The sequence below is a fragment of the Lichenostomus cassidix genome, chromosome 15 (assembly GCF_008360975.1).
Source record: "Lichenostomus cassidix isolate B80296 chromosome 15, HeHo_3.0, whole genome shotgun sequence".
NCBI classification, from domain to species: domain Eukaryota; kingdom Metazoa; phylum Chordata; class Aves; order Passeriformes; family Meliphagidae; genus Lichenostomus; species Lichenostomus cassidix.
Window position 1 is genome coordinate 7306894 of NC_139496.1, and position 13093 is coordinate 7319986.

The 13093-nt window shown below is 40.9% G+C and overlaps 1 protein-coding gene across 4 annotated transcripts in view; it reads left to right on the top strand.

The window, feature by feature from the left end:
- GNB1L (G protein subunit beta 1 like) overlaps positions 1–13093 on the top strand; it is a 42105-nt gene that overhangs the window by 19853 nt on the left and 9159 nt on the right. For 2 of the 4 annotated variants that reach the window (XM_085075822.1, XM_085075823.1), the window contains exons 2-5: positions 5826–5953; positions 6202–6327; positions 8300–8462; positions 12133–12231. In XM_085075822.1, the coding sequence (XP_084931948.1) occupies positions 5838–5953; positions 6202–6327; positions 8300–8462; positions 12133–12231 (504 nt within the window). In that variant the 5' untranslated portion in view covers positions 5826–5837. Of the gene's footprint in view, positions 1–5778; positions 5954–6201; positions 6328–7308; positions 8463–12132; positions 12232–13093 lie in introns of those variants that run through there. The other 2 variants (XM_085075826.1, XM_085075824.1) reach the window with 2 other exon arrangements.

Genomic DNA, 13093 nt, shown 5'->3' on the forward strand with positions numbered 1-13093 from the left:
TAATCTCTACTTTGGCAGTCATAAGTAAATAGTAATATGAAAAATAACCAAGTCAAAAGAAAGCATTTGGTTATCCTTACCTCTGAAAAGTAAGAGTGCTTTATTAGGACGTTTACTGGTTAAATCAAAAAGTTACACTAATTCTAATTTCTGCTTGACATCAATTTCTTGAGTTAAAAATTTCTACTGATTTCTAATTTCCACTTGAAATAAATAATTTTTTAAAAATTTGCTTTAAAGAAACCCTGGAAGTGTAATACAGTTTCTGTCTCAATTTAGCACTAAAGATAGAAATGGGAGTTTTAAACTGAAACCTGCATTGTTAAATGACTGACAAATGAATTTTCTTGTATTCTGGGACTCTGACCTTTGCAACTGTTTGTGTAGCACTCCCACATCTGTTGATCAAGCTTCTGCTGGTTTTACTTTTGCTAGTGCACGTTTCTGTCTTTTCACACAACAGACATACCATATGTTTTGGGCAGCTGGGGTAAGAATGTGAAAAGCAGGGTGCCTGGCTTTCAGTTTGGGATTTTCGCTCTTCCCTAAGTATTTTCTATGTGTTAGCTTGCTACAGGACACAGAAAGGCATTTCTTTGTACAGCTGAGTTACTTTTCACCTCAGCTGCAAAGATTTCTTCAGGTGACTGTCTTGCAACATCTCTTTGTATTGCTGACTTTCGTGTTTCATTGTTTTCTGATAGTTTTTGGTTTGTACACACAAAATGAAAAGCTGGGCTTAAAAATTTGTCACAACATGTCTGAAGAATTATTTACCAAATAATATACCTGCTTTCAGACCATTTGTAGTCAATAACCTAAAAAAATTCAGTTTTGCAGTCAGATGAGGTGAACTTTAACTCATTCAACTTGCATGGATTTGTCTGGCATCTCTCTTAATGTTGTATGAAAATGTTACTGATTGAATGGGTTCTTGTAGCGCTAAATTTCCATTCTCTGCATCTGAGAAGTGCCATAACCAGGCAGCATTTTGTGACAACCAGGGATGTCTAAGATACTTCTAAGTGCTGCTGTGCTCTAGCACAATTCAGTGAGGGGAATCTGGTGCTCTAGGGCCCTCCAGCTCTGTCGTGGCTGCTGAGCCAGCGAGGTGGGAGTTGAGCCACAAGGAAAGACCACAGCACTCACAGCAGCCCAGTTACAGGGCGTTGCTTGGGCTGAGAGTAGATTGTGGTTTCACCACTGAGAAACCTCATTGTCTGCAATGGTTTGAGTCTGCAAATGTGGGCACATTGCTTTTGGAAAGCTCATACTGCAAGCGCTGCCTGCTGGATTTTAATGGTGCAGATTGCAAATGTAATGGAACAACCAAAATTGTTTGCACTGCACTATTAACTTGAAGGAGTCTGTTATTTCCACTGACTGCCTCTGCAGTTGCAGCTCATGACCCACTTCCAAAACACATTCGTGCACTGGAGCACAGCATGCTGTGCAACAGGGCAGTTTGTCAGGGGGTGCAGGTAGGCACAGAACTGCAGGCTAAAAAAGGGCTTTTGTATGAATGAAAAAGTCAGCCTTGAAAGGGGGAAGAGCAACTTACTCACATCTTTCTCAACTCATTCTTTGCTCTGATCTTTCCTTTGGGAGGGTGGCACCTGGTTTACTGGGAATTGTCAAAAAATAACAGGGATTTCATATATCTGTTTGTGAGCACACCTGGATGTGTTGGATATTTTGCAGTAGTAATTATGTCTGCACACCTGCTGGTTTCAGTCCCAAATCAGTTTGCCAGACATGCCTAGAGAGATTTATTTCTCCTATACCTGAAAAAGTTCTTTTACCACTGAGTTTTTACTACTCTAAATAAGCCTAAAGAAAAATAGAAGAGGATTTTTTCCTGTCTTTGCTTGAGCTGTTGGTGTCTGAAAGTGAACCGTGGAGTTTGTTAGGGGGAGGAGGATGTTTGGATGATATTTTAATAGCAATTTGTTTTTGCTTCATTGTGTGATAGAAATACAAGTGACAGGAGTGGGAACAGGAGAATTGCTGAATTCTGCTGGAATTTTTCCTGTGGGAATCTGTTAATGTTTTTAATTCTCTGAGAGATTTTTCTAAGGTAATCCTTTTGACATTTACATATTTTAAATGACTCTCATTAAATAAAAGCTTAACTTTTTTATATCAAATGCTGATGTGATGATACTGAAATACCACTGCATAGAAATTCAAATGGTTTGAGGATTATTCTAATTGCAACCTAAGCAAAGTAAGATTTGTGAGGGATATTAATAGTGAATTGTTCTTTAAAATAATGTAGTTTTGAAGGAAATGTAATTGTTCTGGCATTTAGCAGATGCGGTTTTTTAGACAAAACCCTTTTTAGTACCTCACGTGTGGTGCACTCAGCCATTCGCTAATTGAAACTCTCATTTGAGCAGCTGGGTTTCCAGTCCCCACTCATGTAGCAAATGCAACTTGTGCAGGAGCCCAAGGATTTGCAGTGCACCTTGTGAAAAATACTTGTCATTGTCCGTATCACATTAGTGTAGCTCAGCCCCTGAAGGAGGATGCTGTTACCAGCACAGGGAAGGCTGGAAGAAATAAGAAGTGGAATATCTTTAAAAAAAAACCAAAGAGCCTGATGGTGAGGTGTTGCCTCTCTTGCAGGCTATGCTGTCTTGCAAGCAAATACTGCCATGAGCAAAGTGATTCATGTATTCATGTCTTTTAACTCCTTTCACAGGAGGCAGGAGTCATAGCATGAAAATAATAACACAGGGACAAACATACAGTATAGCCCAGGAATGCCTTTAAGTGAACTTTATTCTGTAGGTTGCACTTTGCTTGTTCAAGCCCTTGAGCCAGATTTTGCTCTCAGACCAGACTAAATACTAAGCAAATTCATTTAATTAAATTTGTTGCAGATATCCCCAGTTAACAAGAACAGATAGGTCTCCCTGAGGCTAGATAGAGTTAACAAGAAAATAAATGTTGTGCTAATTAGAGAACTCATTTTTAGACACCTGGGGTGAAACTTTAAAAAGTCCTTGAGATGTAGGATTGAAAATTCATGTGGAAATGAGTCTTAGGCTTCTAAATCACTTAGGCACTTTTAAAAAATTTCCCCAGAGGCTTTAACCATCTCACAGTCATCATATTTAGCATGTTTGTAACTGTCTGCGTAGAAAAGCACAGGATAACCATTATCTATCCGAATCAGTACACCGCAATGTATTTCATTATTTGTGTAAGGTAGAGAAACGAAGTTACCTGGTGAGTTGAAGGTAGGCTAAATGTCATTTATGTGTCAACAGGAACAGATTGATGCTTTCTTGGATTTATTAAAGTACCAGTACATCAAATTTCCATCTCTTTGCAGCCTCATTGGACTTTGTGTAGGTACCTAAGAACTTTTTATTAAATCTTAAGTGACTTGTCCAAGCTCATGCATAAAAAAGACAGCAAAGATGAAATTTTATAGTTCAGCACCTGCTGGAAGGAAAATGAGACACTAAATACTGTCACACTGCCATTCATCTGCCAAATCATGATAGGAAGTAATAAGGACTTAATAAAAATTAGGTTTAATATTAAGCCAAATTTCCAGATTTACATACATGATTAGCAGAAAAGCACGGAAAGAACCAGACTTCAAGGAGCAAAAAGTCCCTTCATTTGCTTGCAGCTCAGAAGTATATTTTCAGTAGATTTTTTTTTCCTGTAACTGGTCTGAAGATTTTTCTGAAATAGCATCCTTGTAAAGACATGCATTAGTTGTGTCTGTTTCATGCCAGATAAAACCCTTCCCACAGCCACGCACACACTTGTTGTCTGTCAGCAAAAACTTCTGTGTCAGTAATTAGAAAAATGCTATTAAAAACCTCCCTTGTAATCCCAGATAGCCTCTGGGTTGACTCAGTTCTATTTCCTTGCTCAGTATAGTGAGCCAGAATTGCTCTACGGAGAAGTGGGACCCTGCTCCTCTGACAAGTCCTTAGCTACTCTTTCATTTACATGGTTCTACAGAACGTTGTTTTGAGGGCACTGGCACACAGCTGTAGTGCCCCAAAGAGGTGTCCCTTGGTGACAAAATGCTTGGTCTAACAGGTTTATAACATAGGTGGAACATATTGCAGATGGGCACTTGGGAGCTGGATCTCATCATGGGGGCGAACCTGTACATCGTGTACATCTGAAAATTTCCTCCAGCCTGCCATGAGTCTGGATCATCCAACAACTTAATAAAAGAGATGAGTCAGGGCCCTAAAACACAGAGGGTATCCACTGAGCTCATTATTTTCATACCTAATTACACAGTGCTATTGAGAGAGAACTGCACATTACGCTGAAGAATCCTGTTTCATCACTAGCCCTAAAAGATAATTGCATTTAATTAGAACCTATAGATACCATGGTGATAACTGATCTATAAACACTCAAGGTAGACCTGCAAATGAGGTGCATTAGCAAGTGCATCCATTAAACACAATTTGAAAGCTGGTACTGAGGTGAGATGACAATGAAAAGTTGGGCTGTTTTGCCAATGGAACTTGTAGCCCTTGCGCTGATTCTCTGCAATTCCTGTGCTGTGAACAGGCAGGCAGAAAAACACCTGCTGAGCTTCTCTGACTGAACGTAGAACACATTTTGTTTAATCTGGGGTAAGATATGCATGAATGGGAAAAAGGATGAGAGTTGACACCTGTAGTGGCAAAAGCTGCCCTTTTCTATGTGAGGTTAGGTCAGAAAAGAAGAAGCAGATCTACAAGCGTGGCTAGTAATGCCACAGATCAGGCAGCAAACACTTTTCATGGGGAAAATATTTCTTGTAATGGATGTTATAATGCATTTTTCAATTGTGCTTCCAGCTGAATCAGCTGCTGGTTATCTTGTCCCAGCACAGGTTTGGAGGGCCAGTTGCAACAAATCAGAACACAGAAAAGTTGTCCTCATCCTTGTCGAGTGCTTGTGCACAGCTGCCTGCAAAGGTGTTAGTGTGAAGGGAAATAGCTGGTGATGGGGCCAGAGCAGTGACTGGCTGCGGGGATCACACAGCCTGTCACTGTGAGCTCATTCGGAATTCTCCTCTGCCTTTTCTATGTGGAAAAGCACAGCCTGCTCCCCCATGTACCACTCCTGTTCTGTGCTGACTTGGACCACATTTGACATAAAGCTGAAAACATCCATCTCTTGATCCTTTAGGGAATACAAACCCATTGGAATAAAACACTTGGTACAGTAGGCACTCAGTTAATAGGAAGTACTGCATTTCTTTTTTCAGGAAACCATGCTTGGAACCAAAAATTAAAACAAACTAATGGATTAATGAGTAATGGGATTCTTGTGTAGAAATGATCATTACTCCCATCTCATCTGAAATTCTTTTCAGTTTATTCATTTGCTGCTGCAATGATTTTTGGGAAAAAACACAAAAAAGTAGTATTTTTGTGGGGAGGAAGAGGAAAGGCTTAGCCAAGGGGCTAAGTGGAATGATAAATTGCTTGCCCACTGAAATGATAAGTGTCGAGTTTCTTGTATTGTGTAGCTCTTCCCTGTAGCAGCAGGGAGAGCAGCTGACCGATTTGGGATTTACAATTGTGAGAGGTGTGTGCGCGTGGCCAGCTCTGCACCTTGCTGGGAGAGGACTGCAGCAAAGAGCAGGTTGGACACTGCTTAGTCAGCTCATCTCAAGGGGAAATACTTCACCCTCAGCTGGGTGGCAAATAGAAAAAACACTCAATAATGAAAATTCAAAGAGGAAAGAGGAGAAGCAAGTGTCCTGCTCAGAATATATTTGAAGTTTTCTTTTCCCTTTAGGCTGCCTTACCCTCTGTGATATCTGTGTCTGCTTCTCACCCCGCCAGCTCTTTGCTCCAATGGCTCTGCCACCTCCAGATCCACAGTTTGTGCTCAGAGGTACCAGTGCTGCAGTCCACACTCTGCATTTTTCCTGTGGAGCCCCAGAACCTGATATCCCCCTTCTTTTCTCTGGGTAAGTACACCAGGGTTTCTGGCTGTGCTGAGCATCATACGGCTGTTTCCTTTTTAAATGTAGTGTATTATTTTGACAAAGTGTTTCTGGAGAAAACAGCAGCATGCATGGTTTTGCACATTGTGTTACCTGTGCGTACAGCTTCAGTTTCAGAGACAAAACCAAAAAAAAGAAAACCAAGGAAAAGCATCAGACTCTGATCACCTGCATGCAGTGCTCACACTAAAAGTATCTGTTCCTACTGCCAGGTCTGAGAATGGGTTTATCCATGTCTGGAACCTGAAAACACACAGAGTGGACGCAGCATTGGATGGCCATGGAAGAAAATCTGTCTACTGCGTGGAGAAAATGGGTGGTAAAAACAGGCTCCTCAGGTTAGCAAAGCAGGGAAAAAACAGTGAAATATATCTGTGACATATTCTTGTCTCTGTGATTGAAGGAAAAAAAAAAAGTGAGGAAAAAGATTCTCTTAATTCTGAAGTCACTTAAAGTTCCCCCAATACATGGAAATGTACTGAAGTACAAAAATACAGAAAAACTCTAAAATAAAAAGTATGGGGGAAAAAATACAATTAATTTCTTTATTATGTATGCTATGACATCATAACAGTGTCTTTATTACTGCACTGAGACCAGGTGAGGTCTTTGGGTAAAGTAAACACACTTGGATTTGAAGTTGACAAACTTTTCACAGCTGATTCCTGGGGAAGATTGATATAAAGAATTTATAAAAAGAGAGGAGATGGAGAAAAGGTAAGGAAGGAAGAGAAGAATCAGAGATGGAGAATGGAAGACTGAAAATGAGCAAGAATGCTGAGTTTCATGCTTTTGCTTTGTTGCAAAATATCATCTGTTCTTGTTTAGCAAGGGAAGGTCAGGAAGATTTGTGTACTTTGGATTAGACAGGTGATCTAGAGTAGATGCCAAAGTGTCTGTATGATTAGGAGGTGTTCTGACATGTTTATCTAGAGAAGACATCTCATAATATACAGTGGAACTCATTAGCATTTAAATTTCTTATCTGCTTAAGTACAATTATCAACACTCTCCCCCATAAAATCATAGTGAATGAGCATTGTTTGTATAATTATAGAGTTTTTCCATACCTCTGTTTTTGCTGTATAGTTCTAACAGTTCACATAGCAGTGCAATTTTAGGACAGCATTTACCTGTATTTTATATTTTTCTCTTGTATAGCTAAATCACAACAACTTCTTGCAGTAGCACATTGTTTGTATGCCCAGTGCTATGAATCTTGTGTCAGTTTGCCACTCAGCTGAACAGCACTGATGTTGAAGAACTCCCAACAGTCTGTAGATTTACATCTCCTCTGTTTTGGTTTCATACTTCATCAGGTGATACTGCTAATTAAAGTAAGACATGGATAAGGGATTTTTGATGACTCCCTGCCCAGATGACAACATGAAGACATATATCCTGTGCTACTGTAGTTTATGGATTGGAAGTTTCTCCACAGTACTACTTTGTTGCAGAGCCGTTGGATCACATAAATCTGCAGCAATTCCTGCTGTGCCCTTTGTGTGGGCCTCCTTGCTCTGCCTGCCTGGGAGCAGCACAAAGCCTCTGGGACAAGGCTGTGCCGAGGAGTCTGTGGGAGCTGCACCTCTACCTCAGATGTGGCCGCTGCTGCTCTGGGTTTGGGTGTTTCAGCCACAGCGTTTTCTTGAGCAATTGCTGCCAGTCCCTCTTTTGTGGCTCCACATGTGCATAGTCCTAGGAGCCCTCCGTGCCCTCCTTGTGGCTGTGGGAAGTTGACCACTGAATAATAGTTGCTTTTTATTTCTCTCTAATGAGGTCTTTGTTGTCTTGCTGTTTGTCTTTCAGCTGTCAACACATGACATTTCCATTTCATTGCTAGGGTGAATGAGTGTTACGTATGCGAATCTTTGGATACTTTTGTTTCCTTTTAAATGAGAGCTAATAAATTGTAAGATGTAGATATTTTTTATTGTGTATATGTTCAAATGCTCATGAGAGTTTATAAATGTATTCACACATATATAATAGCACAACTCAGCCTGATCAAGTCTCCCTGCACAAGGAAACAGAAACCATGACTGCAGTGTATCTGACTGGCTCTCGGGCGCTCCCCCCTCCCAGGGACGTTTGAACCTGTTGGCCAGTTCTGCAGTCGGCAGAAGGGTGGTGGTCTTGGGGACACTGAATTCCCCCACATTCCATGAAACACCCAATTAACACCCCCCCAGAAGCTGTACAGAGCTTGGTCCATTACTGCCTGTTAAAGACCCAGTTTGAGTTACTGCCCTGCAGGCAACCAGGCTTTCTCAGACAGCAGCTCATGGATAACTTGTTTTACTGTAACAGTCAGGGGCGCGACCAGAGGATCTGCTTGTGGGATTTAGCAGAGGGACGGACTTCAGTGACGGATTCTGTCTTCACGGAGCATGTGGGATTCTGCAGATGCTCTCTGTTAAAGGTGGCACAGGGACGCTGGCTAATGGCCATGGCAGCCAGAAGCCTGGAGGAGGTAGGAAGTGTCTCTTTCTCTGTGCTTGAGAGGTTGCTTTTGGTATTGAAATGACATAGTTCAGGAGGGGAAACATCACTGCCCTTCAATTCTGTGCTCAAGAGCAAGCAGCACAAGAAACCTTTGGGGGTTTTAATCACTAATTTTACTGCCACAAAGATGACTGAATTATATAACTCATGCTTTAATAACAAGCATACCAGCCCAGGATTTGTCTAACATTTAAGTATTTGTAGCTGCGGCTGATCTTTACACGTAGGAGTTTTGAAAACCCTTCTGGTGCTGCTGAATACTGGGAACAAGAGTCCTTCTGGGGAACTGATGGTCAGCAGATCTGTCCTCAGATGGAGGTGCTCATCTGCCATCTGAAGCTGAATCAGGTTTGGCGGGAAGAGGGGAGGTGCAGGTGATTTGTAATGCAATATGTGGTCTTTCACCTCAGGCTAATTCCTTACCTGGAACTGGGGCTGGAAATAGTTGAATTACTATTACCAGCCAGAGGTTCGCTCTGTGGGAGATAATTGCAGGGTCCATTTCATTTCCTATTGGATAAGTCCATATCTAATACCACTATCACAGTACTCACTGAGTGACAGCTTTGTTGGCAATGTCCACTTCTGCTTTGTAGACATTACAGTTTTGTTTTCTACAAGGGACTGTTTAAGGACATTGCACAGAAATACTTGACAGCAAAATGCCAAAATTATGAAAGAAGAAAAAAGTGGCATAAATATGAAAATAAATGTTGTGGCTAAGGACAAATTGCTGATGAGCATAAAAGTTCACATGCTTTTCTGGACTATAGGTTGTATATCTTGAAAGTGGAAGTTGCATATTTTATAAACGAAGTACTAAGTGCCTGTATTGTAAGAAAATGTGAACTTCTTATTATACAGAAGTTCAGCATGTGGACTCTGTGGACTCAGAGCCAGAATGTTCAGCCTTTTACAGAACTAGATATGCCTGCAGACACAACCACTGCACCAGTAAATACAACCATTCTAAGTCCCATACCTTGTTCTGATCAAACAAAGAACTCCCTCCATTTTACAGCAGTGCTCCGTAATTCTTAAGTTAAACAAAATTGACAGCTGCATTCTTGTGTCAGCCGGAGATGTCCCAATAATGAAGAATTAAATAATCATCTGACCCAAATAGAAGACATCTACCCCGGTGTCGCTTTCAACTCATCTCTCTTTTATTCTCATTTGTTTGCTTGGGCCGTGCAAGAGGAGAATGATTTGCTGTCTCCTGAGGTAGAAGAGTTCCACTCTGTGAGTGAACCTTTGCATTAGAACTGTGTCATGTTTCAATAAATGCACGTAAGCTCCCATAATATATAGTGCTTCCAAATAGGCAGCACTGTGTGAGACACAGTACATTTGCAGCTTATGATTAAAATTAAGACTTAATAAGTGTTTATGCTTGGCTGGTGTCCAAAAAAAGAGTAATTTTGTCTTAAAGCAGGTTCAGTCCATAAATAATGAGATCTGAACAGGCATTTATTTGTTCATGATTGCATTTAAATCACCAATTATGAGTTACATGCACTTTTCTTGCCAATTTGCCAGAAACATGTTAAAAGCTTTATTAATGTGAAAAAGAAAAAGGGTGTGTTTCCTTGTGGCCAGTTTTAGCCACCCAGGAACACTATTAACCTCAGGCAAAGGCAAATCTTTCTCCTATTAAGCAAAACCAATATAAACACAGAACTTCAAGTTTTAGGTTACAGTTGTCAAAATATGTGAAATAGTATTTATTTCTAAGGCTCAGTTGCCTTTAATGCAGACAGTCTCTGGAACTGTCAATTCAGCTCAGGCAGCAGCTCATGCCTGCCTGCCTTCTGCACAAAGCTTTTCTCATTGTGTTTTTCTTTGGCCTTTGCAAGCCCAACTGTAGCCCTTGTACCAGTTCATCTGTTTTTAGTCAAGGTAAAGCAAAGAAGGTTGGGTTTTTCCTTTTAACCTGCAGAAGTGCATTTATCACAGCACACTTACCCTTCCTTATTACATAAAAGTTGCAGTTTAGGTCTTGCCTAGGAGGCAATGCCCTTTGGAGAGACAGTGATGAAAGATGCAAGATGAGGGCAGGTCATCTTCATATTTATAGCCCATTTCCTGCCACAGCTAACTTGGCCATTATGTTGATAGCAAGAAAGTTGACGAGAGAAAAGCATCTTTTGTTAAGAGTGTAGCTCTGAAGAACCAGAATTCCCAGATGATCAAACTTTGGTCTGTTCCCAGGTCTGGTCTGCAGACTGGATGGCTCTTGGCTGTAGTCACTATTCCTCAAATCTGGAAAACAGTTTCCTGCTCTATTGCTCAGTGGCTTTCGAAAGCATTCTGTATATTGTGTGCAGTACACTGTACTCGCAGTCCTAGAGTGCAGCTGGCTGACAGCCTCTAGAAATAGGAAGATGTTCTGGCAAGCTTTGAACTAAAGGTATGGAATTGGAAAGCCATCGCAGCTGCCGTGGTCTTGATTGATAGCTCCCAGAGGAGCCATATTTGTGTAATACCTCATCTCAGATGCTTAAGTAAATTTGCACGACTGGGGCTGTCAAACAGCGCTGTCGAGCTCTTGCACATTCTGGAAGAGCCTAGAGTGGCTGCTGATGCTGGGTTTATCAAATGTTTCAAGTCATTTAATTTTACCACATAATGCAGACCATTGTTTAGTTAATTAAAAGAAAAGATCACCTTGGTGATTAAGTATGCGTGTGAGAAACAGCTATGTTCCTGGCAGCAGGTTTTTGATACTCAAGAGCTTCTGTTTCTGCAGCGTTCCAGGCTTGAGAAGCAGCCCAGAGCTGAGGCACTGCCGTGTCAATCAAGAGCCTCAAAATCTTCCAGTGCCAACCTAAAAAGGCAGACTCCCCTGATCTTGCCTGCCATCATCCTGAGGTGGAAATGAGCTACTTCCTTGGCAGAGGAGCAACTTGCCCGATGTTTAAAAAAAAAAAAAAAAAACCCCACCCAAACCAGGTCCATGATTCATTACCATCAGTGCAAGCAACAATGGAGGCTTCTCTGTAGAGAGAACAGGTGTTTAACACAGCAGTGTCTAGCCATGCTTTAGACAGGGTCAGACAACATTGTGTTAAAAATACCTGTGTGCAGACACTGCTGCAGCCAGCCTTAGCTGATAATTCTGGGATTATGATTTGTTAGTGCAGTCAGCAGTAAATAAAAAATCTCCTTTGGATTTATGCACTGCTGTATTGCCATGCAAGCTCTGTGTTACCATAATAGCACATAGGAGAGAATGCAAGTGTCCACAGGTGAATACAGTAAAAAAATTAGCACCAGAGATGGAAAAAGGGGAAAATAAGGAAGGAGGTGTTTTCAGATTAAGCAGTCTGCAGTATTATGTGTTGTGTGCACAATGTCACCTACTGTTTGGAAAGAAGACTGTAATTAAGTAGAAGAGTGGAAGAAGAGGATGTGTTCACTCTAGCAGTTTTGTCTGGTCTTTCCTAAAACAATGCACTTCTTTAGATAGCTGCAGATTCCCTTTACAGTTCCAACTCAGCATGCATTCCTCAGTTTCCTCCAGACAATTTTTACTGGAAGAGCTTATGCTAACCTTAATCACCTTAAAAGACTTGTGTTTTTAACAGCAGAATTTTGACCTGGAGCCTGACCAACTCCTCTTGTTTTCCTGATGTCAGGTTCAGATTTTGGAGCTGCCATCCAAGACGTCAGTCTGTACCTTGAAGCCAGAGGTGGGTGCCAAGCTGGGCATGCCCATGTGTCTGAAGTTATGGCAGGTAAGGCAAGAGCGCCTGCTAATTGTGAAATGTTTTCCCTGTGATTCATTTTATATGAAGCACATGAATCTTTCTTCACTTGGATTTTGATTTATTATCAAACCAATCAAGTAATTATACTATTAAAGGGGGGAAAGATTTGTGAACATCCTTAATGTAACTTTCAGAGCTTTCCAAGCTTTAATGGAAGATTTGCAAATGCTCAAGGAAAGCTTTGTATCCTTAGGATAGATACAGTTTTTGCATCCATCAAAAAGAAAATGAGTGACTTACCAAAGCCAGTTGTTTGATATGGTTTCTCGCTGCATTAAGAATGATGAGAAATGATTGGATTGCTTTAAAACAGAGGTTTTAATGGTAGGTTACATTCACTTCAGTGCCCTCAGGACGAGGAAACACTCTATGAACATTTCTATTCCAGAGATACAATAGGAACAAAATATTTATGGTGGTATTGACTTTGGACAAAAAGGTAAATAGAAGTAATTAGGAAAAAACCCCACATTTGCAAAATATTTAGCAAATAATGTTTATGGGCTGCCAACAGTGAACAGAAGTGATACACAAAGGTGGCAGTGGAGGGAGGAAGGAGTTCAGGTGATTTGCTTGACATCTCCAGAGAATTGGTGACAAAGTTGATTCCCATGTAACCCCATGACAACACAGTTACTAGTCTACAGGACCATCTGAGCTGATGTCAGGTATGTAATTCCTGCATACTCATTGGAACGTTTGTGTTGCTTTCAGTTGAAAACATTATCAATCAAAGTTTGAGGCCTCAGTGTCTTCACCCAAGATTCTGAACCAACTGAAATCTAGAGGAATTCAGTTGCTGACTTCAGACAAAAGTAAGAGGCCACAG